Genomic DNA, 25,050 nt, shown 5'->3' on the forward strand with positions numbered 1-25,050 from the left:
TATTTACACTGAAATGAACTGTGATTTAATAGAATACATTTTGGTGTGGTGACCTGCCATGACATCCCAGGTGGATGTTCCAGGGCCATGTGAGGAGCAGAATTGACCCCTCTGAGCAGCAGAACTGCAGAGCTGCAGAGACACAGACACCAACAACCCACCCACATTTCCAAATGCTACTACCAAAAACCTCCTGCTGAACCAGCATTTCAAAAACGTACCTGCCCATGACACAAGATCTGAATTTCCACTGCTGAATTCTAATGCATAACACTTGTCATATTTTTATTCTTTTTCATACAGTACAGCCTTTTGCTCCAGAATTTGTTGCTGTTTAGCCTATGAGTCATTTGGAAGGGACAGACTTCAAAGAATAACTCAGAGGAAGAAAGGCTAAAATGAAGATTTATGGCAGACTAAGTGAAAGATGGCTTTCAGTCATGAGTAAGAGCAAAACACACAGGGAGTAACTACTAATTTGGGTGGGGAGATGGAGATAAGAAAAAGGGAGGACACCCAAAGGTAGGTGGGAGGCAGGGCAAGCGAATGGATGGATGAAGCAAATACACAGAACCTTTAAAAACCAGTATGGCAGAGCACGTACTAAGCTGTAATTTCTTAAAGCTTCTTATTGTCACCGTAAAGGGCATATTAAATCCATCTCACAGCTCAGAAGACTCAGGCTTACAGGTATGAAGAGGTCTGAGAGGTTTTCAGTCATTTGTTTACATAAAACCAAGAAAAGAAATGTGAACTGAAGGGTGGCAAGTTCCTCACATGCTCTACTTGGTAAAACCAAAGTCAGATAAATTAGTCTAGAGAGTCTAATTGTCCTACTAAATTACCAAGACAAAACAATACTAATTTTAAAAGGCTGGCAAATTATATTTACCAGTGTTTAATTTTGAAATGAACACTAAAAAAGGCAAAAATACTGTATGAGAAGCTATTATTGCTGAGTTTTTGTGGGGTTTTTAACCCATTACTTAGTCCAGTTTCCTGCAGGCAGTTCCCCAGCCCGGCTGTACCGGAGGGAGTCGATACCCGGCGGTCACAGCTGAGTCCCCGCCGAGCCCCAGTCGGTCACTCCCGTAGGATTTGCTGTCCCACGCAGCAGCCCCTCAACAGGCTCCCTGGGGCAAGGACACGGCCCGCAGTCAGCAGGGGATGCTTGGGATGTTTAGAGAACACTTTACAAGCAAACCGGTAGCACAGGACAGTCAGAGCTCCTCAGTACCCTCCCCAGCCCCTGTGCCCTCCTCGGGGCTGGATCAGACTCCTGCTGCCTCTGCTGCTCAGCACGGAGGGCAGGGTGGGCAGCTCGACACATTCTCAGCCTGCAAGGCTGTGTGTGAGGGCACAGCTACAGCAGCCTGGGGGAGCCTGAGCAGAACCAGCAAATCTGGTACTGCTTGGGAGAGGGACCCTTATTGTACTTTGCCTTTTCATCACTACTGTGACCAGTAGAAATACACTCAGAAATTAAGAAGAGAAGGAATTTTAGAATATCTGAGCATTCTCTGAGTATCCTCCAAGAGTAACATATTAATAGATCAAAAATAAACCATGAAGATATCATTCTGAAACATTACTTCACCAACGTTTCTTTAACAACAGAAAGGCTGCAATGCAGCACTGAAGGGGTTTTGTTCAGATTGCCACAACTGTACACCAGAGTCCTACTGATGACAACTGCCAGGGCATAGCATCAAAAAGCAAAGAAACAACCCCCCAGAGCGACCCTTTGTAAATTTAATTTCAAATAAAAAAGACAGTAAAGCAATACTCTGTCATTATCCCAGATCCATCAAGATTTCAAAACAGAGATGGTATCTGTGAGGTGTTTTGGTTTTGATTAAAGGTGATTAACTATTGACTCACTGAAGAGGTGAAGAAAAGTCTTGTGGCAACGCAGTGTCAGTGAGAGCTTATGCAGCTCCAGCAGACAGACATGTGCTCCTTGGCATGAGGCTTTCACAATGGGAACTGATGTCTCCAAGTATCAGTGTTTCATTGGCTCTGGTTGCCTTTAAGAGTTTCATTTACTGCCCCTGAAGCACGAGATGCCTCCGGGAAGTTCTTGTTGTTGATTACAGGTTCTTTTGAAAGCACAGAAATCGCTTCCTCTGAGGATTCAAATGTAAGAAATCTTTAAGAATGCTGAAACACAACATTCAAAGCTTATCTCCATGTGGGAGTTTCTTGCAGGATATTTGGGTTGATGGCACAGACATCAGAAATAAGCACTTAGTAAGACCTGTGCTGTTGTGACAGGAATATATGGCAAAGCAAATCACAAAACCCCACTGGCTGTGCCAGAATATCACAGTACATAGAATCCATTTCTGAACTAATCACCACCAGCACCCTGGGCTGTTCCAGCTGTGCCACAGAGCCTGTGAGACCAGATGAGAGGCTCAGGACAGGCTGAGCACTGGCCATGGGGCTCGGGGCTTGGCTTCAATACTCCACAGGCTGACAGTTTCACTACCCACATCCTGAATTGCTGTGAGGGAGGGAAAGGCCCCAAATCAGCCAATTCAGCACAGAAAAGGCCCTTACTGTGAGCAGCTCATGACCTGCCTATTTCCCAAACCTTGGCACTCATTTATCCCACACATCCTTATCTTCATGAGCAAACCGTGTTGTGCAAATCAGTGTCAGTACTGCTTTGATTTAAATACTGTGCTAACAAAACTAAGGACTAATTCAGATTTCAGACTGGAATTCCACTTTAAAAGCTGGGACACTAAAAGGATTGTGAGCTCTAAATTTTAAATATTGTGGAAAATGGAATTTTAGTAAGAAGAATACAAACCAGAAAAATTATTTCACCAAACAAGTGCCACCAACTGTAATCTTCCCTCACCAATACCCCTGTATTCATAATGCCTCTACATTGTACTACAAACAAGATTTACAAGGAGTATAAAACTCTGAGGGTTTAATTAGTGAAAAGTTTTTATCAGAAACAATAGTGGCTTGAATCTACAAACACACCATGTGTCTGGAGAGCCTTTCCTGTATGTTAAAGCTTGTACTGATTTCATAGACTGAGCAAATGTACTCATATGTAATCCAAGACCAAAGCATGAATGTGTCTGTGCATTCCCCTATCAAACAAAGTTTATAAAAAATGTGGATTTGAACATTCTTCTTCTCAGAGAAGTATAGATCCACCTTGATGGCAACTGTAAGTAACCCCTTACCACTAAAATTTAACACTGCAACAGGAATGGCCATCCTTAATGAACCAAACAATCTTCAAACCAGGCCCTCGAAACAATAATTTCTCCTTGTCAGTGAAGAGCTCGTGGTATCAATCAGTTCCATATGCTTTGAGTCCCACCTTGTGCAAAGGGTACAAACCTCCCCTGCCCTCTCCTCACTGTAAGGAAGTGTGACCAACAATATCATTAGCAAAAGGGTGGAGAAAATTGCATTGCATTGTATTGCAACATTAATAAACTTTTTATTCCTGCATATGACCTTAGCTCTCAGTCTCCTGTGAAGACACCTCGGAGACACTTGAAAACAAGGCTCAACACAGCAGAGGGTTTTTAGCTTTCACTTCCATTGAAGTGAAATGGCATCTGTTTATACAACTTTAGCAATTATAGGAGTAGTTTTAATTTCTCCTGTGCTAATGCCAGCACTGTTTTTGGTGGGGGTATTATATGATTTTTTCAATTCAGAACTGCCACCCGGAATTGATCAACCTCTCAAGCTCCATTTGTTCCATTCCTTGATGATTACAGCCATGATCACGGTAAGTTAACTCCTTAAAACTGGGCACTTCACTTTGGTTTGGATGGGATATTTGGGACCTGAACACAATAGCTTAAGGAAAAAAACCATCAGCAATTCAGTCCTCTGAAGCCTCCAAGCACTGATACATGAACCAAAACATGTTAAATTAACTCATAAAACTGATTTGACTAATCTTAAAAGTCTCTTTGGATTTTTCATCAAATTGCATCTACTTCATGCTGGAAACCTGTTTCATATGACGATTTAAAACAAGTATTTCAATGTGTCCTGTACCTACTGAAGTGCACATACATATAATAATGCTTAAGTAGAGTTCAGGAGCAAGCCAACATTACTCCTCTTATTTGGAATTCTTTCTTTCCAACAGGGCAAGGTTATGCAGAAGCTGAGGATCTGCAATGATTTAACTGTACTGCGAGTAGTGCTCGTTGGAATACCCCCATGGAGAGACTCCAAACTGCTTATCAAAGATCTCAGAGTAGATGAGGTACCCCTGAGGATTTATCAGCCCAAAAGCCCACCCACCAGCAAAAGAAGAGGAATTCTGTATTTCCACGGAGGCGCTGGCACATTTGGGAGCATTAGTAAGAAATGGGCAAGTTTTATTTTTCAAATCAAATCCAAACCTGTACATTTTTACCCTCAGATGTGTCTGCCCTGTCCTTCCAGTATCACCAGTCTTTGCAATCTCAGCATTAACTGGAATGTGTTTGTGGAACAAATAGTCCCTTGCTAAGGGAGTCACATCTCTGCTTCCTTTGGGCTACAGATCCAGGAGTGTCTCACAGCTGTCAGCAGAGGGACTCTGCTCTGCTAAGAATACTCTTATCCTACATGAAAGATATAACATGGGTCCAAGAAGGAATTTAAAGAATACATTTTAAAAACCCCAGTAAATATATTCCCTGTTATGCAAATAAGGAATCCAAACGAAGGAAAATATAAATAATGAATGAGCAGTTTGAGGAAGTTTGATTCTTGTGGTGACAGAGGATATTTGCCTTCTTTTCTGGAAAGGGAGACAATGCTTGTTGTCTCAGTAGCTGGGAGCTCCTGGCTGCTCTGGATCTCCCTCTGACCAGCCAAGGCTGTGAGTGCTTTGTCTGGGAGCCGAGGCCCCTCACATGGAAATCTGGATTTCATTCCAGGGGCCAGGCAGGGCAGTTTGTGGGGTTTCAATCTTTTACTGTTTCAAAGGACAGGTCTGCCCTGGCACCATATTGGGCAGACTTGAGTTTCCTGGCTTCCTTCACTTCCCTGCAGGAACAATGCCCTAAACTCCCAGTGCCTCAGGTTCCACTCTGCACTGGGCAGAAATGATCTGCCCTGGGTTTACTGCAGGGCACGTGAGTCTGGGTGGCAGGTCAGGCTCTCTGGCTAGAGCTGGTCTGGGTGGCAGTGGGGACTCAAGAGATGAGCCTCTGTGATCTGAGTGAAAGGTGAATTCCTCTCACTGGAAGAAAAGAACACACCACAAGCTGCACAGTGAGTGTTGTTCACATGCCATGGCTGAATGTAGGAGCCATACCTGTCCCCTGAGTGTGGGACCTGACCTTTGGCTTCGATTCCCATTGGTACTTGGTAACAGGAAAGCCCCCAACATGGATGACAAGCTTTAGAGAGGACCTGGGGAATCTCCGGCCCAGGAGGCCTGAAGTCTGCAACCTGCAAATTGGCAGAAGCTACAATGAAGAACAGAATCAGTGGACATATAAATGTGACTTATTTCTTAAAACCAATACAAATGGAAGTCATGCTTCATGCACAAATCATAGAATTGTGAAATGGCTGGGTGGAAGGCACCTTAAAGCCCATCTCGTTCCATGCCCTGCTTCCACCAGCCCAGGTTGCTCCGAGCCCCATCCAGCCTGGCCTTGAACACCTCAGGGGTGGGGCAGCCACAGCTTCAACACAAGAGTTCATGTCACCACATGGAAGTAGTGAATGGCAGGTACAAAAGGAACAAATAGCATTGGCTCCCACACCTTTGTCAGCAGGGGAGGGAACAACCCCCTGCACAAAGTTACTAGTGTTGAATTCATGGGGTCAAGAAGGAGTTTGGGTAATTCGGAGCAGAAACGTTAATCAAGGGCATTAGGTATAAAGGCAGTTTCTCTCTCAGAGGAGCACCCTGGGCCTCAGATTCCTGTATGCTCCTTGTTACTTTATGTTTGTCCTCAGCTTATGCTCTCCTTGGTCACCATTTGCTGACCCCCAGGTGAGATGTGAGAGCAGCCCAGACAGATTCCTGGGTTTCCCAAGAATCACCATCCTTAGGTGATGCTTATGTGATGCCCTGAGAGCCACAGACCAACAACCAGGAAACATGCTGACATGTAAGGACCACACTGCATGGCAGAAGTTCCTCATTGGTCTGTATTTTCATTTCGAAAGAATACTTGATTTTCACATCATCATTTCTGATAAACTTTCTCTTTAGGAGCCTTTGAAAGAATATGCCGCTATATGGCCAAAAAATGCAACTCAGTGGTTGTGTCTGTTGGGTAAGTGCTACTTTTCCATAGCAGTATTCATGGGAATACAGCTCTCAGTTGAAACATTTCTGAAAAATATGCTAAAAGTATTTCCTATTTTAGATCATGGTTTCTATTTTTCACTGAAACCTTTATTTAATTTAGAAATGTGCTTACAGGCAAATCAGCTGTACCACCATTACTTTGGCTTTCCAATCCATACTAGTTAAGAAAATATAATCTCTAAATTTCAGAAAAAGGCCTGCATAACTACCACAGCAATCACAAACACCACAGATTTAATGTTTATAACTCCCCTGACAATGACCACAGTATCTCTGCTGTTTCAGGTACCGTTTGGCTCCAGAACACCCATACCCAGGGCAGTATGTTGACTGTCTCAGCGCCACCTTATACTTCATGAGGAATTTAGAAGAATATCACGTGGATCCTGCTCTCATCATCATTAGTGGTGACAGCTGTGGAGCTAATTTTGCTGCTGTTATTTGCCAAATCCTGCTGAACAATCCAGACCTGCCCAAAGTCCGTGCCCAGGTGTTGCTGTACCCAGGGCTGCAGGGGCTGGACTTCCAGCTGCCCTCCTACCAGCAGAACGCCTCAGTGCCCATGTTGTTTCGGAAGCTGGTTCTCTACTTCTGTTTTCGTTACCTTAACAAAGAACCCACAGTGCTGGAAGATGTCCTACAAAACCGTCATGTTCCTGAGAGCATGAGACGCAAGTATAAAAAATGGGTCAGTGCTGACCTCATTCCTGATGAATTTAAGACTAGAGGCTACGTACCCCCAAAACCTGCCTCGTACAAACCTGAAGTCCACGAAGCTATCAAAGAAATTTTAGCACTAACATTTTCCCCACTTTTAGCCGAAGATTCCATTATTTGCCAGCTCCCTGAGGCCTTCATTGTGACCTGTGAGTTTGATGTGATGAGGGATGATGGACTCTTGTACAAGAAGCGACTAGAGGACAATGGTGTTCGAGTGACCTGGTACCACTCTGACAGTGGCTTCCATGGAATTGTAGCCTTTTTTGGCTATGGGATTTTTGACTTTTCATCTGGAAAAAAGATAGTGGATAGTATGGTGAATTATATAAACAGTTTATAGAACTATTTTTCAGAAGAAAGATGCAAGACTTGCATTATCCTTGATGAATTTATACTTGGCAAAGAATGTAAATGCAATTGATTTACCACTTGGATTTTGACTGCATTTTGTACTTTCTAATTTCTGCTTCTGCCGTGACTCTCAAATGAATTTTGAGATTATTCTACACATCAGTAAGACTGAGATGCCAAGGTGAGGCCCCTGGCCCATCCTCCTTCACCAAAGCTCTGCTGATTCCACTGCCTTAGCACGGCTGGCACTCAGGGAAGGAAGCGACAGGAACCTCCCTGGAGATTCCTCAACTGCCCAGGAATGCTGAGGACAAACACCCGAGGTCTGCTGCGGCCCCGTGAGACAGGAGGTGTTTCTGGGACGAGATGGAGAATTCAGTTCTATGAAGTCTCATGGCAGACACTGAAATTGCAGCCGTGAATTTAATTTCTAGGGTTAATATGAACAAAGACTGCACTAGAAAAGAGTAGTCAAAAGAAAGGCTCCTGTCTGGAGCAGAAGTCCTAAACCAGAACCAGAATGAGTTTGATTTTGTTTGGAACATGAGAAATAATGTTTCATTTTGGAACCTGATTCTTACAGTGGAATCCCTGAACATCAGTGAGTGTGTACATGTTAGGGAAGTGCATAGCTGAGACTTTCCTGTGGCCTTTGTCTTTCTTTCAGGATTATCTTGTGCTCAAGGCTACCTGTTATGCTGTTTGTTGAAAAAGTTGTGAAGATCATGTAAGAAGGTAGAGAAGCACAACATTATATTATCTCTACTATCACTGTAATGCTGTGGCAATTCTGTGATGCTTTCAATAACAAAAAATAAAAGCCAGCAATGCAAATATTTCTGTTACAAGAGTGACACTTGCTAAGCACGTTCTGACCGATACCCCTGGTGGTGGAAGGAACCACAGGACACAGGCAGGTGATGCTGACAGAGCAACACAGGCCAGTTCCAGAGCCAGCCTCGCTAATTCCACCTGCTCACAGCTGTGCTGTGCACACTAATTAACTTAGCAGGAAATTGGGTGTGAAAGCATAACTGTGAAAACATAACACAGACTGGAAGTCCAGGAGCACTGTTGGGTGGACTATTATTTTTTTTAAATATGGACTTCAGCTGTTTTTAAACAAAGTATTACCCTCTACTTCAGAATATTTCATGTTGACCATGTGCTCTATTAAAAAACACAGCTTCTCACTGGGAAAAATATGAAATTAATTTTTTATGAAGTTTTGTAACTAAAATGACATAGTATTCCCCCCCATTAATTACAGTTTAAATTTAAAACAACAACAACAACAACAAAATCATTTCTGCCTAATAAGCTTAGATTCTTACCTCTTTCCTTTCTCTGGGAATTTGCAATTTCAATGTTCTGACATCTTAGTTGTTTGAAGAGTTCCAGACTTAGATTGACAATTAATTAATTAATTCTCAAGCATCATTTAAAGTACACCATCTCAGCAAGACCAAGATAGAGCAGTTTGATTTGAAACTCTCTAATCACTATTATTTGAAGTCACTTTATGCTGTACCTGTAGCACACTGAGTTACTGAAGGTTACCTGCTACAAGGTCACCCAGTCATGAATCTGAACTTCCTGTGCCTGTTTTTAACCACGTTTTACTGCTAGAAGAAAACACAAATACTAAAAGGAACTGAGACTGGGGAAATTACATCAATTTCTAAGTGCACCTTTCCAAGAGAGCACTGGGGCCAATCCATTTGGCCCTTCCGACTGACAATCCCCCCAGGCAGGTTCCCACCTCCAAGAAAACCCCTTCAGATGGATGTTTTTAGTGTTACCAACTCAAAGCACAGAAATGCCCCGTGTCCATTTTCCACCTCTAACTAATTCAATATTAATGCAGTTCATTCATAGCACTCTTCTCCCAGCTAAGCTCTGGTTTCTTGCAAAAATTCCAAAATGATGCTGGTACCGATCTGCTACAAACCCAGGACTTTGGCCAACCTGTCTTTTGTGAGGTAAAGGGAGCAGGGGGGAAAGAAAGTGGGAAAGAAACCTGCTAATGTGTTTGTACAAGGGAGGAGAGGGGTTCTACGAGAGCAAACAAAGAGCAGGCTGCCAAACAAAGGATCGGGAAGTACCAAGCCAAATGTACCCTGGAAAGTCAAATCAAAGACACCTCAGAGCGCTGCAGTTCAGCAAAATGGCTGTGCTGCTCACAGTGCTGCTGCTGTTCTTTGCAGGGTTTGTTGCTGGATTTATATTGTTGGTCATGGGCGCCATTAATTTTGATATTTCCAACTCAGAAATTCCTCCTGGAGTGAACCAGCCTGCGAAGCTCCGAATCATTCATGTCACTTTAATAAGCACAGCTGTGGTGGTAAGTGAATCTGGTGTGATTTCTGGGGCAAGAACTGTGAACCTGGAGATTTTAGCACAGTGCTAGGGGCCTGCCTGGAGTTAATTTCCAGAGAGCAGAGCTGGGCATTGCTGTCGTTCTGCACGTTGCATTGAGCTCAGCTTTGCTAAAGGAACCTTTACCAGCCTTTGGGCCCTGCATTTCCATGGTCCAGTCCTGCCCAGCTCTGCCCTGGGCAGTGCCTCAATGCTGCCTGACCCAGCTGTGAGCAAGGCAGACTGTGCTGCTGCCATGAGCTGTGCTAACCCAGCAATGGTTTGATCAAGAATGTTTATTCATCTTGGATCACTTCTATTTCCATTCTAGGTTCAGAATGGATCAGATGGTTTTGGGCCATGCTTTCAAGCTTTTCTTGGGCTTGGGGATGAGGAGTTCTGTATTTATTTTGAACATAAATTGAGAAACTGAACATTTAAAAATCAGAGTTTTTGTTGCACAAGTGACAAAATTAGGTAACATTGCCCAAGAGGAGCTGAAGGAATCCTGTCTGCCCTAAACACATTTATGTAACTCCTGCAGCCACTAAGCAGGATTGTCTGATGGGAATGAGGGGCTCTGGCCAGTCCAGCTACTCCAGGGGAACAGGCCTGGAGAAGTGTGGGAAGGGAACCAGTCCCCACCTGATGATCCCTGCTGACAGAGTAGCTCTGAATCACAGACACTGCCATGGAATGACAGATGCACAGATGTCCTCGTGACAGAAGGTGTCAGACATGAGATAGCAGAGGTTGTGCAGATATCTAATTTGATTAATTTAATTAAACACCTCCAAGAGGGACAAATTATTTAAAATTCAAACAAGAAAAAAAGAAAAAAAAATTCTCTGCCAGAAATATTCTGGGTTATAGTGGACCACAGTAAAGAATTCCAGACACACATTCACGTGCTTTGGCAGCACAGGGCTTGTAATTAGAAAGAGATTACTTCACCTAAGCTGCTGGAAAAGCCAGTTCTCTTCTGATCATCAATGCACTGCCCACTTGTAGCCTGGACCAGCACCGTATGCTGCAATGTAAACAACACAGAGTGAGAGAAAAGCAAGAAGAACATGAGAGTGAAAACATTCTTTGTCTTGTTCCTCTTTGCTTGGAAAATAGCAAACACAAAAGAGTAAGTAGTTTCATCCTGTTTGCATATGATCAGAGACACTAAGACTACTTTCTATAACTAATTAACACCAAATGTTGCAAAATGTATTAGTTTCAAGAAATCTCTCCTCGAGAGAAGGCATGAAGAATATTATAAATAGCTGGGAGACACAGAAGAAAGGCCTTTCATAGGTGAATATATTGAGTCATGACACTGTTCTGACAATCCATTAAAATGTGGCTGCCTAATAAGAAATAGTCAGAATATTAAGAATTATGGACTTGATTCAAGTCTTCCTAAGGACCAAAGTACTGGTTTGGCATGCCTAAAGAAGGTATTTCAAAACGAAGGCTATGCCTTTTTTATTTATTTATGCCACATTATGTTGGACCATATTGGATTTGTATTCTTTTAATTTCTTGGTGCCTGGCAGAAGTTCATGCCTACAAAATATCTCAGGATGTTTTTGTCACTGCATTGCACACACCAGTGAGACTCCCGAGATGAATCAAAAAGCAATTATCAAACTCTTAACTTAGTCAGTTCAACTCTGGATCTCTCCTGATGCTGCTGTGACTTGTTCAGTTGTGCTACACCTGCACAAATACTCATTTTATTACTGCCCTAAAACACATGACTGAGATACTATGAGTTTATTGTCCACACGGTTCCTTCACTTCGGAAAATACACAATTTCTTGACTGAACTCTGTTCTTTTTGCCTTTGAACAGGGAAAGATTTTGGAAAACCTTGGCATCTGCACCCAGGTGAGCTTTGTCCGGTACATGCAAGGCAGAAAGATCCTGGGAGGGGACCCAGAGCTCTTCATCAAGGATCTGTGGTTTGAGAAAGTGCCTGTAAGGATTTACCAGCCTAAGGCTCCATCTGCCAGCCAGAGGAGAGGAGTTATGTTTTTCCATGGAGGAGGATGGGTATTTGGAAGTATTGGTAAGATATCTAACAGAAAAAATACTATGGTTTAGTTAAAGAAATATATACTTCATAAATAGTAACATTGGTCGTTGCTTGCCCTGTAGCAGCTGCAAACTTTGAGCATAACCATAAGGTGCAACCTCCCAGTTGCTGCAGCCAGAAGAAGCACCTGCTGTGCCTCATGGAGCTTTTCTTACAGACAATGACAATGACATGGGGGGGAAAAGTAATAAATGAGGGGGTACAAAAGATCTGAGGAGATGTCTGGGAAGTGGCAGAGAAAAACAGGAGTATTTTCTCCTTGCAATTCTTTGATTTATGCAATAGGCAACATCAGTACTCTGGAACAAAACCCAACACCAAACCCCATCAAATCTGTTTCTTTCAGAGACCCACGAAAAGCTGTGTCGTGCTATTGCCAGAGAAAGTGACTCTGTGGTTGTATCTGTGGGGTGAGTCTTTGCTCATGCTGGTTGGGACAGATTATTTCCCACAGTGCAGATATAACCTCTGGCTGCCCCCATCACAGCAACAGCCTTCCCCAGAGAGATGGCTCTGTGGCTCCTCAAGGGTGTCACTTACAAATTCACTGTGCTCTTGTTTGGAGCCACTGAAGACTGACTTGGGCTGCTTTCACTGTCTGACTACACCACAAATAATGCTTTGGGATATCCAGCTGGAAAATTAAGTTTTGGATGAATGTTTTTGAATTCCAAACTCAAAATTGATTGCAAAGGCATAGTAAGCCATTTAATCCTTATTTAAGGATACCCTGTGTGATGCTGGCAAAAGAACAACGTGAATGACAAGCTAATGCATCATCAAAATACTGGCATAATGATCCAAATTGTGAGGATACAGTTACACAGCTTTGTGCAAAAAAGAGATAAACCAGAAGTATTGCCATTTGTGCCTGACCCATGGAAAGCTAAACAGAAAATCACTAAATGATTGTCAGTAAAACCTGCATATAGCTGATAGCTGAGTGCTCCTGTGTTGTTAAAGACCTGAGAGGTATCACAAACAGATGATATCACAGTAAAAATACTCTGCACCACCCAGGGATAGTTTATTCATGATCAGCCCATGGAGACAATGAACATTCTGAGGTGATGAGGGTAGTGCTGGTTGGAGGAACATTTAAAACCAGTATTTCCTTCTGCCCCACTTGTCTCTGTGTGTGCCCAGGTACCGCCTGGCCCCCGAGCACAAATACCCTGCTGCCTACGAGGACTGTCTGAATGCCACCCAGCACTTCCTGCAGCACCTGGAGCTCTATGGCGTGGATCCTGCCCGTGTCACCGTCTGTGGGGACAGCGCTGGGGGCAACCTGGCGGCTGCTGTGAGCCAGACCCTGGCAGGCAGGTCAGACCTGCCCAGGCTCCGTGCTCAGATCCTCATCTACCCAGGCCTCCAGGCCCTGGACTTCAATTTACCATCTTACCATCAAAACCGAGGAGTCCCCCTGTTATTCCGAGAACGTGCCGCTTTCTATGTATTACAGTATCTAAATGGGAATGCAGCAGATCTGGAGGAGGTCTTGGAAGGTTCCCATATTCCTATAGACATTAAATTAAACTATCAAAAGTGGGTGAGTGCAGACAAGATCCCCGAGGAATTTAAGGTCAGAGGCTACAAACCACGTGTGCTACTTGACTGCACAACTGAAGGTTTTGAGAGAGTGAAGAGGTTCTGTGAGCCCAACCTGTGCCCACTGTTGGCTGAAGACTCAGTTGTTCACCAGCTGCCAGAGTCGTTCATCCTGACCTGTGAGTACGACGTGCTGCGGGACGACGGGCTCTTGTACAAGAAGAGGCTGGAGGACAACGGTGTCCGAGTGACCTGGTACCACCTCCAGGATGGATTCCATGGAATCATAAACCCTTTTTATTGGGACTGCTTGTCATTTCCAGCTGGAAAAAGGGGTCTTGACAGTATTATGAACTTTCTGAAAAGCTTATAGAAACATTTTTCTTTGCTCCTGTAAGAATTGCCAAATTCCTGTGGTCTTTTATGTTTCTGAATTCCATATAAGAAGTTCAGATAAGAAAATCTGTTAATAAGTAATTATTCCAGTGTGAACACTCTAAAAGATATTTCAAGAATACTATGAAAGTTTCTTTTAGTGCTATTTGAAGTAATCCTTGCACAATCTGCCTAATTTCAATGATCTGTCTGGACTATGCACTTACTTATTTCTCAGTAAATATAAAAGATGAAGTAAAATTTTAAATCATCTCCCACTCTGCCCAGCTCTCCTCCCTCTCCCAAGAGTAGGATTTGATGAGACAAAACTCATTGAATGGAAACTCCTTTCTCCTGCCCTGAGACACTTTGCCTGACAAAGGGAGTGGGACATGAGGCCCTACCTGTTCGGGGGCACCTGCTCGGGGGCTCCTCATGGCTCCATCTGCTCTGCTGCCCTTCTGGAGGGGACCCACTGTGGAGTGGAAGGGAGAGCCCTGACAACATGACCCCTGGTGCCCCTCGCCTGCTGCCCCTTCACCATCTGCCCCTCACCCTTTGTGCCTCATCTGCCCCCTCACAATCTGCCCCTCACGATCTGCCCCTTCACCATCTGCCCCTCACCATCTGCCCCCTCACCCTTAGTGCCTCACAATCTGCCCCTCACGATCTGCCCCTTCACCATCTGCCCCTCACCATCTGCCCCCTCACCCTTAGTGCCTCACAATCTGCCCCTCACCATCTGCTCCTTCACCATCTGCCCCTCACCATCTGCCCCTTCACTATCTGCCCCTCACCATCTGCCCCCTCATGATCTGCCCGTCACCCTTTGTGCCTCATCTGCCCCCTCACGATCTGCCCCTTCACCATCTGCCCCTCACCATCTGCCCCCTCACTAACTGCCCCTCACCAACTGCCTCCTCACCCTTAGTGCCTCATGATCTGCCCCCTCACAATCTGCCCCCTCACCATCTGCTCACCAACTGCCCCTCACCCTTTGTGCCTCATCTGCCCCCTCACGATCTGCCCCTCACGATCTGCCCCTCACCCTTTGTGCCTCATCTGCCCCCCACGATCTGCCCCCTCATCCTCTGCCCCTCACCCTTTGTGCCTCATCTGCCCCTCACCCTTTGCCCCTCACCATCTGCCCCCTCACGATCTGCTCACCAACTGCCCCTCACCCTTTGTGCCTCATCTGCCCCTCACGATCTGCCCCCTCATCCTCTGCCCCCCACGATCTGCCCCCTCATCCTCTGCCCCTCACCCTTTGTGCCTCATCTGCCCCTCACCCTTTGCCCCTCACCCTTTGCCCCTCACCATCTGCCCCCTCACCCTTTGCCCCTCACCATCTGCCCCCTCACGATCTGCTCACCAACTGCCCCTCACCCTTTGTGCCTCATCTGCCCCCTCACCCTTTGCCCCTCACCATCTGCCCCCTCACCCTTTGCCCCTCAGGGCGCTGCCCTCGCTGGGACAGGCTCGGGCTGTCTCCCCCTGCTCGTCCCGGCTCTCCTCCCGTGCCCCAGGGCAGGATTTGGGCCCGGACGGGGCTGTGCCGGCCCTGCCCTCACACTCGGGTCGTTCCGTGCCGGGCGAGGCCGCAGGACGGGCGGTTCTGGCGCAGAGCCCCGCGGGCCGGGCCGGGCCGGGCCGGGCGGTGCCTGCGGGTGGTCCCTGCCCGTCCCTGCCGGTGATCCCAGCCCGTCCCCGCCCGTCCCCGCCGTGCGCGCCCCGCGCGGGTCAGGCCGGGCTCGCTGAGCCGAGATTACGGGTCGGGCCGTGCCGCTCCGCGCGGCTCCCCCCGGCCGCGGCCGCGCCATGACCCCTGGGCGGCTTTGCGGAGCGGCCGCACTCGGCCCGTGCCGGGGCCGCGGCTGTGCCGAGCGGCGGGGCCGGGCCGGGCCGGGCCATGGCGCTGCTGCCCGCGCTGCTGCTGCTGCTGCTCCTGCCCCTGGCGGCGCTGGCGGCGGCCGCGCTGCTGCTCGGGCTGCCCAGCTACGACATCCCGCCCGGGGTGAACCAGCCGGCCAAGCTGCGCCTGGTGCTCACCGTGCTGCTGGGCACGGCCGCGCTGGTGAGTGCCGGGCCGGGGCCGGACAGGGCTGGGGCTGCAGGGGCTGCAGGGGCTGCAGGGGCTGCAGGGGCTGCAGGGGCTGCAGGGGCTGCAGGGGCTGCAGGGGCTGCACCGGCCGCGCCGAACGCGGAGAGCCGGGACCAGGATCCCGTGTCCAGGATCCCGTGCCCCGCCGGCCCGTGGGATGCTGCGGGCGTCGCAGCACCGGGAGGAGCTGCGGGAGCACCCCCGGGCGGGTCCTGCCCCACCACAGCACCCACCAGAGCGGGTCCTGCCCCCCTAGGGCACCTCCGGGCGGGTCCTGCCCCACCAGAGCGGGTCCTGCCCCCCCAGAGCACCCTCGGGCGAGTCCTGCCCTACCAGGGCAGCCCCCGAGCGGGTCTGTCCCGGACATCTCCTGTCGCGACACTGCCCGTGTCGCGGGCACAGCCGTGCGCCGTTCAGGAGCGTGCGGGGGGTGTTAGCGGTGGTTGCCATCGCAGCCCCGATCAAGGGAGGGCCGGCGGGTGTTTGTCTGACAATGGCCCTTGCACCAGGGGAGCTGCAGCCCCTCCGCGGCTCCTGCCCCGGCTCGGACATTCATGGCACACAGTCCGGTCCCTCCGCGGCTCCTGCCCCGGCTCGGACATTCATGGCACACGGTCCAGTCCCTCCGCGGCTCCTGCCCCGGCTCGGACATTCATGGCACACAATCCGGTTAGGGCGCTGTGCATAATCCCTGCGCTCCCTTCGGCAGCGTTGCATAAAGGGCATGGGAGCCTCCTCAGCTCGGGCGCTGTCACTCCTCTCTCTTGGAAGTTCTTAAAAGCTCCAGTGTCCTCTGGCACTCCTTCAGCCACAGCATCACTCCTGCTATCACACAGACTTCGTTTTCCAGCATACAGGTTCTTAAACCATTTACATCCTCTTTACTGGCAAGGCTGCCCAGCTCTCCTGAACCCACTGGCAGGTGACAGGGGAATGGATGAAGGCAGACAGGCTGGGCATTAAAAACAGGGATCTTGTTTAGCCAGTGAGCAGTGTAACAGTTTATTTGTTTGATCCCCAGCTTCTTGTTTGTTCACTTATTACAGATTTATATTCTGGCTTGCAAGAGCATTGGAAATCAAGCAGCTTCGTTTTGTTCAGTAGATCTGTTGTGCAAATAAAAAGCAGTAACTAACTGGCACAACACAGCTCAGCATTTTAGTTTGCAAATGCACTGAGTTTTATGGTCTAATTAATGAAAGTTTCTGCAATGAAGAACTGGTTCTACATATGACATTTCATTGCTGTTACCAAGTATAAATGAAATAAGAATGAGCACAAAGGTGTACAGGACAATACTGACAGTTAAAATATATACTGCAAGGCAACCAGTGTGGTTGACCTTTATAAAGTTTCTGATGTGATGTTACAATGACATCTGAGTTGAATAGTACAAGTAAATTTTTTTACAGACTGTAGGATGTGAGAACTTGGGAAAAGGGTTTTTTTCTGAATCAGAGCTCAACATAATTTCCCTCAAATATGGTTTGGTATAAGTATGGTGCAGAGTTTTTTTACCTTGCCTAACTCAAGACTTTAAAAGATGCTTTAATTTCTTTTACCTTTAACAGGGAAGGATTTTGGAGAAGACTGGGCTCTGCAGCCAGATCACCTTTGGCCGCTACGTGCGACAGGGGCGGAAACTGGGGCTGGATCCAAAGCTCTTCATCCAGGATCTGCAGTTTAGTGAAGTACCTGTGAGGGTTTATCAGCCCAAAGCTACCTCTGATGGGCGAAGGAGAGGCATCCTCTTTTTCCATGGAGGAGGCTGGGTGTTTGGGAGCCTTGGTAAGATACTTGCTGGAGGAATGGTAATTTGGAAAGAACAATGTCATCTTTTTACTAAATTGAAATAAGCTGAGGTTTCAGCATGTGATTTGGGAGGAAGTCTGAAGCCTTTCTGGAATGGACATTCCCTGGGCTGTCCCAAAGATGAGGGCAGTAGCAAAGCACTAATGACAATATTTCTCTTGCAGATACCTATGAGAAGGTGTGTCGGTACCTGTCCAGAGAGAGTGACTCAGTGGTTGTGTCTGTGCAGTAAGTGAACCCTACCCAGTCCTGGGGTTGGGGGGTTACTGTTGCTGTGGGGCCACAGCAGAGCTGCACTCCTTTTGGAGATGTTCTTTTTTGGCAGAGAAAGTTCTGCAGAATTCAATGAAGTCCATAAAGAGGCAAATAATGATAATGGAGATTTTGTAGCCCTTAATTGCTCATGCCCTGAGGTACTCAGAAAAAATACAAATGGAAATATTGGGCACACTAAGGAAATGTATAAAAGCCAATCAAAACCTTGGGTGAAAAAAGTCTTCCTTGTGCTGAACACATGAACATGTAAGAAGATGCTCCAAACAGCTGGGATCTATAGGAAAAGAAAGAATAATCACACTGTTCCTCTCATTTCAACATAGGAAATAGAGGCACAAAATGATTAAATTACCTTGTCATGAGTACAGAGGGAGTTTTGACTGTGACTAAGAACTTGTACAATCCCTTGGTCAGATCCTTAACCAGAGACAGTCCTACTCCACTGAGTCCTTGTGGCAGAATACACAATTTACAGCTTATCTGCACTCATAAACTGAGGAGTGCCTTGTTACGGGGTGATGAAGATCCTGAGGCAGAGCAGAAACACCCCACAATGATAGGGCTGAAGGATCCCATTTCCAGATTACTGCTGATGCCATTTCCTTCTGCCCCACTTGTCTCTGTGCCCAGGTACCGCCTGGCCCCCGAGCACAAATACCCTGCTGCCTACGAGGACTGTCTGAATGCCACCCAGCACTTCCTGCAGCACCTGGAGCTCTATGGCGTGGATCCTGCCCGTGTCACCGTCTGTGGGGACAGCGCTGGGGGCAACCTGGCGGCTGCTGTGAGCCAGACCCTGGCAGGCAGGTCAGACCTGCCCAGGCTCCGTGCTCAGATCCTCATCTACCCAGGCCTCCAGGCCCTGGACTTCAATTTACCATCTTACCATCAAAACCGAGGAGTCCCCCTGTTATTCCGAGAACGTGCCGCTTTCTTTGCTTTGCTGTACCTAAATGGAGATGCACTGCACATGCGGGAGGTCTTGGAGGGCTCTCATATTCCTCCAGACATGAGGCTGAAGTACAGGAAGTGGGTGAGTGCAGACAACATCCCCGAGGAATTTAAGGTCAGAGGTGTGAGGCCACTTGGGCCCACTGATTTTATAGCTGAAGTGTATGAGACAGTGAAGAGGTTCTGTGAGCCCAACCTGTGCCCACTGTTGGCTGAAGACTCAGTTGTTCACCAGCTGCCAGAGTCGTTCATCCTGACCTGTGAGTACGACGTGCTGCGGGACGACGGGCTCTTGTACAAGAAGAGGCTGGAGGACAACGGTGTCCGAGTGACCTGGTACCACCTCGAGGATGGATTCCATGGAATCATCAGCCTCTATGATTATTGTGGGTTCTCATTTCCATCTGGGAAAAGGGGATTGGACAGTGTTGTTAACTTCCTAAAAAGCTTATAGTAAACATCTTAGATTCCACGAGTCTCAACCTAGGAAAATATCTTTTTAGGATATTTAATATCAGGTGATGAGTAGTCAATCAAGGGCAGTCATTAACGATGATAAACAAGGCTCATGAGAACCTCATTCCAGCTGTTAGTTGGAACATGGAACATGCAAACCTTACACAGGCTCGTACCATGCTGCAAGCCCTTATCTTTAGCTCTGTCAGTGAAGAAGGACAGTACTTTGAATGGACCTCCTGATTTGTACCAGCTGTTTAAAATAAAATGTGTCTGTATGAAGAGAAACTGTGTGTTGGCAGGTGTGTGTAGTGTGTTGGTGCAGAGAGGGGGGTTACTAAAGCACAGTTCTGAACTCTGTTAGAGAAAAATAAAAACCACCTCAGCTGACTTCAGTGGGTGGGAAGCCACTGTTCTGGTTCGTGGTAAATATGATGCAGCCCTGGACATGATCACTGTGGGGACAGCAAACAAATGGCTCCACACATCACCCACTGTTCCCAGTACACAGGCTGCACTGGAGCCCCTTTCTGCCCCAGTTTTGGCACTGGACTACTGGGTAATGTTTCCCCCACATAACTTGGAGGATGGTTCCAACAGCCAGGGAACTACTGGTGGGACAGGGAAATAAGATTGCATCACAAAAAGATGGACAGGATTGGTGGGAGATTGAACCCAAATACTCTGCTACAGTTCTCATTGGAAACTGGCTGGAGAAGAGGACAAGGGGAAGATTGGGAAAGAAAGAAAGAAGGGGAAATCAGGAAGGTGAGAGCAGGAACAGAGGGCTCAGACCCAGTGCTGGGGGTAGCACGTGGCTGCAGCCATCAGCTGGAGCCCAGACTTACCTCAGAGGGGTGACAGAAGAGTGAACACCTTGGCTGGCCTGTATTAATTCTGTTTATGATCTGCTGTTCCTCTCCCTAAGCCAGGGCAATTAGAAATGCTGTGGTGCTTCTTTGGGCAGTCCCTTGGGGCTGCTGTGCCACTTTGTACAACTGCTCAACAACACACACAATACCAACATCACGCCAGAGAGTCTTCATTAATACTCCAGAATTTAATACTGATTATAACTTGTATCAGAGGATCTTTAATAAATTGGATATTGGTTTCATTTGCTTCTAGAAACAAGAGCATTTTTGGTAGCAGAGCTGCTTGGTAAGATTTCATGTCCTGCTTAAAAGCTCAGCAAAATTTTTTCATTAGACTTTTCACTTTGTCAAAACTTGCCAGTTAGGTTCAATATTAGAGCTGTTCAGGCAAATCCTTCTAACTCTGCTAAAATTACTTCCTTTATAGATTTTTTTTTCTGGAGCAAAATGCCAGACTGTATTGCAGAGCTTGGCTGCTGCAGCAGAAATAGGAACAAAGGGGGAAAAAACAATTCATTCATTTCAGATGCTGGGTCACATGGCAGTTAAAAGTATTTGACACCAAACCATGGATAATTTTTCAAGAACTGTACATTATTTATATATATATTATTAATATATCAATTATTTGTAATTGTTATAAGTGTATTAATTAATAATGTTACATATATTTATATCAAAGAACCAATCCAGAATTTTACACTGCCTGATTACACCAGCTGACTTTATCAGCTGAGGCAAAGTACCTCGCCCAGACTTCTGCCCCAGAGAGCACTTTGGAGATGTGTAAATGAAGAAAGGAGTCCTGGGACAGGACTGTGATCAGTGGGCTGCCTTAGCTTTGCTGAGTGTTGTGTCTCTCTCACGTTTAGCGCCAGGAAACTCAGAGCAGCTCACTCAGAACAGCCTTCAGCTGCTTCCCAGCTCACAGACCAAACACTGCAGAGCCACAATGCAGAAATTTGAGGTCAGTAAAAGAAAATTCTGGTGTGGGGCTGTGTGTGCCAACGTTCCAGACAGTGATGATCTGTGACTAATACTTAAATCCCATTTTATATATCCTTAAACAACTGTATGTGCAGGGGAAGGCACTGCAGTGCTGTGGCTGTCCAGGCCCCAGAGCTCCCTGCAGGTTTGGCTCCCGTGGGGTCCCTTCCAGGGCACACAAACTGCACACACTGCTTGGGCCTCTGGAGGTTTCCCAGGCTCTGCCTTGGAGGGTGATCAGGGCACAGGAGGAAAAGCAGCATCTTCCTGTCAGCTGGAACTGAGTATTGTGTCTTCAGGGCACTCCTGGGCTCTAAGAGGAGCTTGATGGTAAAATAGGATTATTTAAATCAGCACCTCCAATTTATATACACAAACCACTTAAATAAGGGCCAGATCTTTCAAAATACTTTTCCTACAAGTGCCATCTGCTGGAACATCCCTTCCACCAAGGTGCCTCTCCACCCCCAATGCCGTCCTTGTCTCCAGACAGACAGCTGGGAGTAGGATGTGCAGTGCTGCTGCACCACCAAACACTTCAGCAGCACAAGACAATCAGCTTTTCATTTTCAGCCTTCTTAAAAGTGTCTGCAAATCCTTGGTGCGTGTGTGGAAATCAGACTAATCAGATCTCATGACATACAGATGCAGTTGCTTACCTGGAAATTTACTTTGCTTGAAATGCAAATGCCCTTATTTTCAGGGATTACATTATAAGAAAAAGTAATACCAGCACTGCCAATTGTGTGAGATCAGTGGCAGGACAGTCACACTCCAAAGCACTCTGAGCATCTGAGTGCTGTCCTGTTCATCACGTGCAGCTCATTTCAGGGCCTGTCACTGCAGCCCTTCCTCACCCCTCACAAGGAACAAAGAAGCCAAAATTTAGTATTGGAGTATGACAATAACTGCAATAAACACGGTTACAACCTGTGCTGTCTCCCCTCCACAGCTGGAGTGGATGCAGGTTGGCCTCAGAAATCAGATTTCCCCATTCTTGGTAGGTTTTGGCATTATTATTTCAATCAGATGGAACATGGTGTAGTGGTCAATATATGGATTTAGAGCCAGGAACCTCCTTCTGTTTTAATTCCATACAAAGATCTTGAGGTGACTTTGGCTACTGTCTTACCCAGTCAGGATCTTATTTTTTGGGTTGATAAAGTGGGAATGTTGTCCATACAATACTCAGTCACCAGAGGAAGTGAAGGAGAGTGTCAGTGAACAGATTTCTCTCCCATATTCAATACAAGGAGAGCTGTGGGATCCAACTGGTAAAAGAATTCCTGGAGTATTATTAAGTTTCTGAATTAAAGTGAAAGGTACAACTGTACTAACTTTTTAAATATCTGCCAGAGAGGCCATGAAGAATCAGACTCCTGATTGATGCCAGTAGTGCAGGTCCTGACTATACCTTACAGTGATTTTGCTGCCAGAGGAAGACACACATGCCCTGGGAACAAAAAGATCTGTTTTGCCCTTAGTCTACTGTCAAAATAATACAAACATCCCCTATGACAACTGTGGAGTAAAAACATCAGGACCAAAAATTTGATTCTATCATTTCTAGCATTTAATCACGTCTCAGAACCACCCTGGGCTTCTGGAGCACCTGATGAAAACTGCCCCAGAAAGCTGAGTCCAGACCAGTGTCTGCACCATTTCCTGGGAAAGCCCAACAGTTGCTGCTTTTGCTCCTTGTCAGCTGAGACAACCAGCTAAAAACTCATGATCTGCCTTCCCACCAGGGGCATCTTCCCCAAAGTGTGGGGAGATTCCTGACTGTGAAGGGGGTCAGAATATCTGCAGGGCTTTGGCCACCTGCTGAGGGATGGAACAGGCAGGGACACCCCAGGGTAAACTGCTTAGGGTGATCTTAAGCACTGCTTAATATAGATTGTTGTGTGAGCTGGGCCATGCAGAAGGGCTGAGAATTAGGTTATATACTACAGGCTTTTTACTAGTTAGAACAAGCTGCTGGGTTCCATCCTGACCTGCAGGTGGCCAGGAATATTTCATGAGATAGTAAACCACAGAAAACAAATTTTTCACCTCTTGGTTTTTAGTCAATGAAAAGTTGCAGTAAGAAAAAAATACAAGTGGGACTGAGCCTGAAAGGACATAAATCTCTTAATTGCTTTGCCCTTTGACATTTTTACACAGCTTGCTGTGCATTTCTTTGAAGACAGAGCAGAAAAGAACTTTGTACTATTCCATAATATGCCTTAAACATCCAAGAATAAAGCAAACTTATGAAGCAGCTGCATTCCCAGGCCAAGGTGAGGCAAAGTTCCTTCCAGGCAGGCAGCAGAGAGCCCTTGGCTGCCCTTGGCTGTCCATGTAACAGCTCTTAAGGGCAGATAAGCTGCCAAGTAAACTACAGTAGCTGCCCTTGCATCACCAACCAGACCTGGAGGGAGTAGCTCTGGGTGCCCTTTACACCCCTGGACAGGCCACCCTGAGACTTTCCTTGCTGAGAAAGTGCATGAATGACCTATGGAAAAAGCACTGGCAGAAGCCCAGATTGTTACTGCACTGATGTGCAACTTCTGCACATTTGTCCCAGAGCAGAGATCTGCAAAGCTCAGCTCTCGTGGTCTGAGGCTCAACAATAAACCTGCAGCAAGGCAAAGGTTTAGAGTCAATATATCTGGAATTACTTCAGTGCAATCCATCATATTGTTTTCCTCAAGGTCAGCAATATCATTAATTTTAGGAACAAGATAAAGTATATACCTTAGTCTTGGCAAGGACAAGCCCCTGGCCATGCTCTGCACAGGGTTTTGCCTCTGCAACGTTTTCATCCCCGTGCTTTGGGGTTGCTGTGGCAGGGCTGGGTTTGCACTGAGGGCACTGCCAGCTCAGGGGTGTGTGCAGAGCAACAGTGGCACCTGTTGGCAAAGGGCTCAGCCTGAGCAGGTCGAGCCCTCAGCGGGGCTTGGGCCAGAGAGCAGTGCCATGAATGGAGTCCTCTAGAGATGCAAGAGCCCTGATAATTAGAAAACCATTATATGGGGGGTTTAGGCTTCAAAGCCCCAGAGAGATCAAAGGCAATTAGAAAAAACTGAAAGCAAAATAGGTGACAGTCACTGACTCACAGGCAGTTATTAGTGCTGTACCATTAAAGTGTTGAAAAAACACCTCTAAAATAATCCATGAAGAATGGACTACAGTGGAATGAAAATTGCTGGGTACAGAAATTCTATCCACAAGGAAATCCTCCATATTGATTTTATTGCCAGTGTAACTATTAAAAGTATATTTTTCTGTTTATTCCCATCTGCTGATATTTTTAATGGCAATACCAATCAGGCACTTTTATAGCACAACAGAGCCCAGATAATGCCTGGAATTCAGCTTAGAAAATTATACAAAGGTAGCCTTGATGTCACAGGACTCTGATCCGTTTGCTTAAAAATCTGCTCATCAATCATTCATAATTATTGAATATTTATAACAAATGAAACATTTATGGTTATCATCTACTGTGTTTCTAAAAGTAAATATCCCATATGGAAAGCAACGACTGGCCTGATGTACAGGGAATTACTGAGATGCACAAGAACCACCTATGAAATTTGTATGAAAACATTAATTCTAAATCTGGAAGCTCCAGGGCAGAGCTGCCCAAGCCCAGGGCCGAGGTGCTTTTAGTGAGCCATTCACAGTTAAACACACAACACGCAGAGGAGCCCAAGGAAACTGCATCAAATTCATTCTGGTTTAAATGAGAGAATGCACAGCTCTACCAGACATGTCAGATGGGATTAGTGGTAGCAAAATATCTCCCTTAAACTGTTTACCTGCTGAGCTGTTTTCACCTGGGCAATATAAACCTGCC

General features: G+C 46.5%; 5 protein-coding genes across 5 annotated transcripts in view; 4 read left to right on the top strand and 1 right to left on the bottom strand.

The window, feature by feature from the left end:
• Positions 1–25,050, bottom strand: part of LRRC38 (leucine rich repeat containing 38) — a 76,085-nt gene that overhangs the window by 14,821 nt on the left and 36,214 nt on the right. The gene's annotated exons all lie outside the window — the stretch shown is intronic.
• LOC139681886 (arylacetamide deacetylase-like 4) lies at positions 3,496–8,217 on the top strand. Its single transcript, XM_071575649.1, has 4 exons — positions 3,496–3,769; positions 4,139–4,355; positions 6,212–6,275; positions 6,596–8,217. Exons 1-4 carry the CDS (start codon positions 3,587–3,589, stop codon positions 7,368–7,370), a joined length of 1,239 nt encoding a protein of 412 aa, XP_071431750.1. The 5' UTR covers positions 3,496–3,586; the 3' UTR covers positions 7,371–8,217.
• LOC139681865 (arylacetamide deacetylase-like 4) lies at positions 9,549–13,749 on the top strand. The gene is made up of 4 exons (XM_071575606.1): positions 9,549–9,725; positions 11,585–11,801; positions 12,175–12,238; positions 12,975–13,749. Exons 1-4 carry the CDS (start codon positions 9,549–9,551, stop codon positions 13,747–13,749), a joined length of 1,233 nt encoding a protein of 410 aa, XP_071431707.1.
• LOC139681864 (arylacetamide deacetylase-like 4) lies at positions 15,387–19,677 on the top strand. Its single transcript, XM_071575605.1, has 4 exons — positions 15,387–15,825; positions 17,424–17,640; positions 17,829–17,892; positions 18,571–19,677. Exons 1-4 carry the CDS (start codon positions 15,661–15,663, stop codon positions 19,343–19,345), a joined length of 1,221 nt encoding a protein of 406 aa, XP_071431706.1. The 5' UTR covers positions 15,387–15,660; the 3' UTR covers positions 19,346–19,677.
• Positions 19,935–22,941, top strand: CFAP107 (cilia and flagella associated protein 107). The gene is given in 4 exon segments (XM_071576023.1): positions 19,935–20,075; positions 20,566–20,609; positions 22,031–22,133; positions 22,780–22,941. Coding segments are annotated over 4 exon segments (450 nt in total).

Source organism: Pithys albifrons, chromosome 22, assembly GCF_047495875.1.
Source record: "Pithys albifrons albifrons isolate INPA30051 chromosome 22, PitAlb_v1, whole genome shotgun sequence".
NCBI classification, from domain to species: Eukaryota; Metazoa; Chordata; class Aves; order Passeriformes; family Thamnophilidae; genus Pithys; species Pithys albifrons.

What these genes read in the sequence shown, in the direction of transcription:
- LOC139681886 (XM_071575649.1), top strand. Translation starts at nt 3,587, where the DNA reads ATGGCATCTGTTTATACAACTTTAGCAATTATAGGAGTAGTTTTAATT. An exon ending in TGGCACATTTGGGAGCATTA is followed by an intron (nt 4,356 to 6,211) that starts GTAAGAAATGGG and finishes CTTTCTCTTTAG; the next exon opens with GAGCCTTTGAAAGAATATGC. An exon ending in TCAGTGGTTGTGTCTGTTGG is followed by an intron (nt 6,276 to 6,595) that starts GTAAGTGCTACT and finishes CTGCTGTTTCAG; the next exon opens with GTACCGTTTGGCTCCAGAAC.
- LOC139681865 (XM_071575606.1), top strand. Translation starts at nt 9,549, where the DNA reads ATGGCTGTGCTGCTCACAGTGCTGCTGCTGTTCTTTGCAGGGTTTGTT. An exon ending in TAATAAGCACAGCTGTGGTG is followed by an intron (nt 9,726 to 11,584) that starts GTAAGTGAATCT and finishes GCCTTTGAACAG; the next exon opens with GGAAAGATTTTGGAAAACCT. An exon ending in TCTGTGGTTGTATCTGTGGG is followed by an intron (nt 12,239 to 12,974) that starts GTGAGTCTTTGC and finishes GTGTGTGCCCAG; the next exon opens with GTACCGCCTGGCCCCCGAGC.
- LOC139681864 (XM_071575605.1), top strand. Translation starts at nt 15,661, where the DNA reads ATGGCGCTGCTGCCCGCGCTGCTGCTGCTGCTGCTCCTGCCCCTGGCG. An exon ending in TGCTGGGCACGGCCGCGCTG is followed by an intron (nt 15,826 to 17,423) that starts GTGAGTGCCGGG and finishes TACCTTTAACAG; the next exon opens with GGAAGGATTTTGGAGAAGAC. An exon ending in CTGGGTGTTTGGGAGCCTTG is followed by an intron (nt 17,641 to 17,828) that starts GTAAGATACTTG and finishes TTTCTCTTGCAG; the next exon opens with ATACCTATGAGAAGGTGTGT.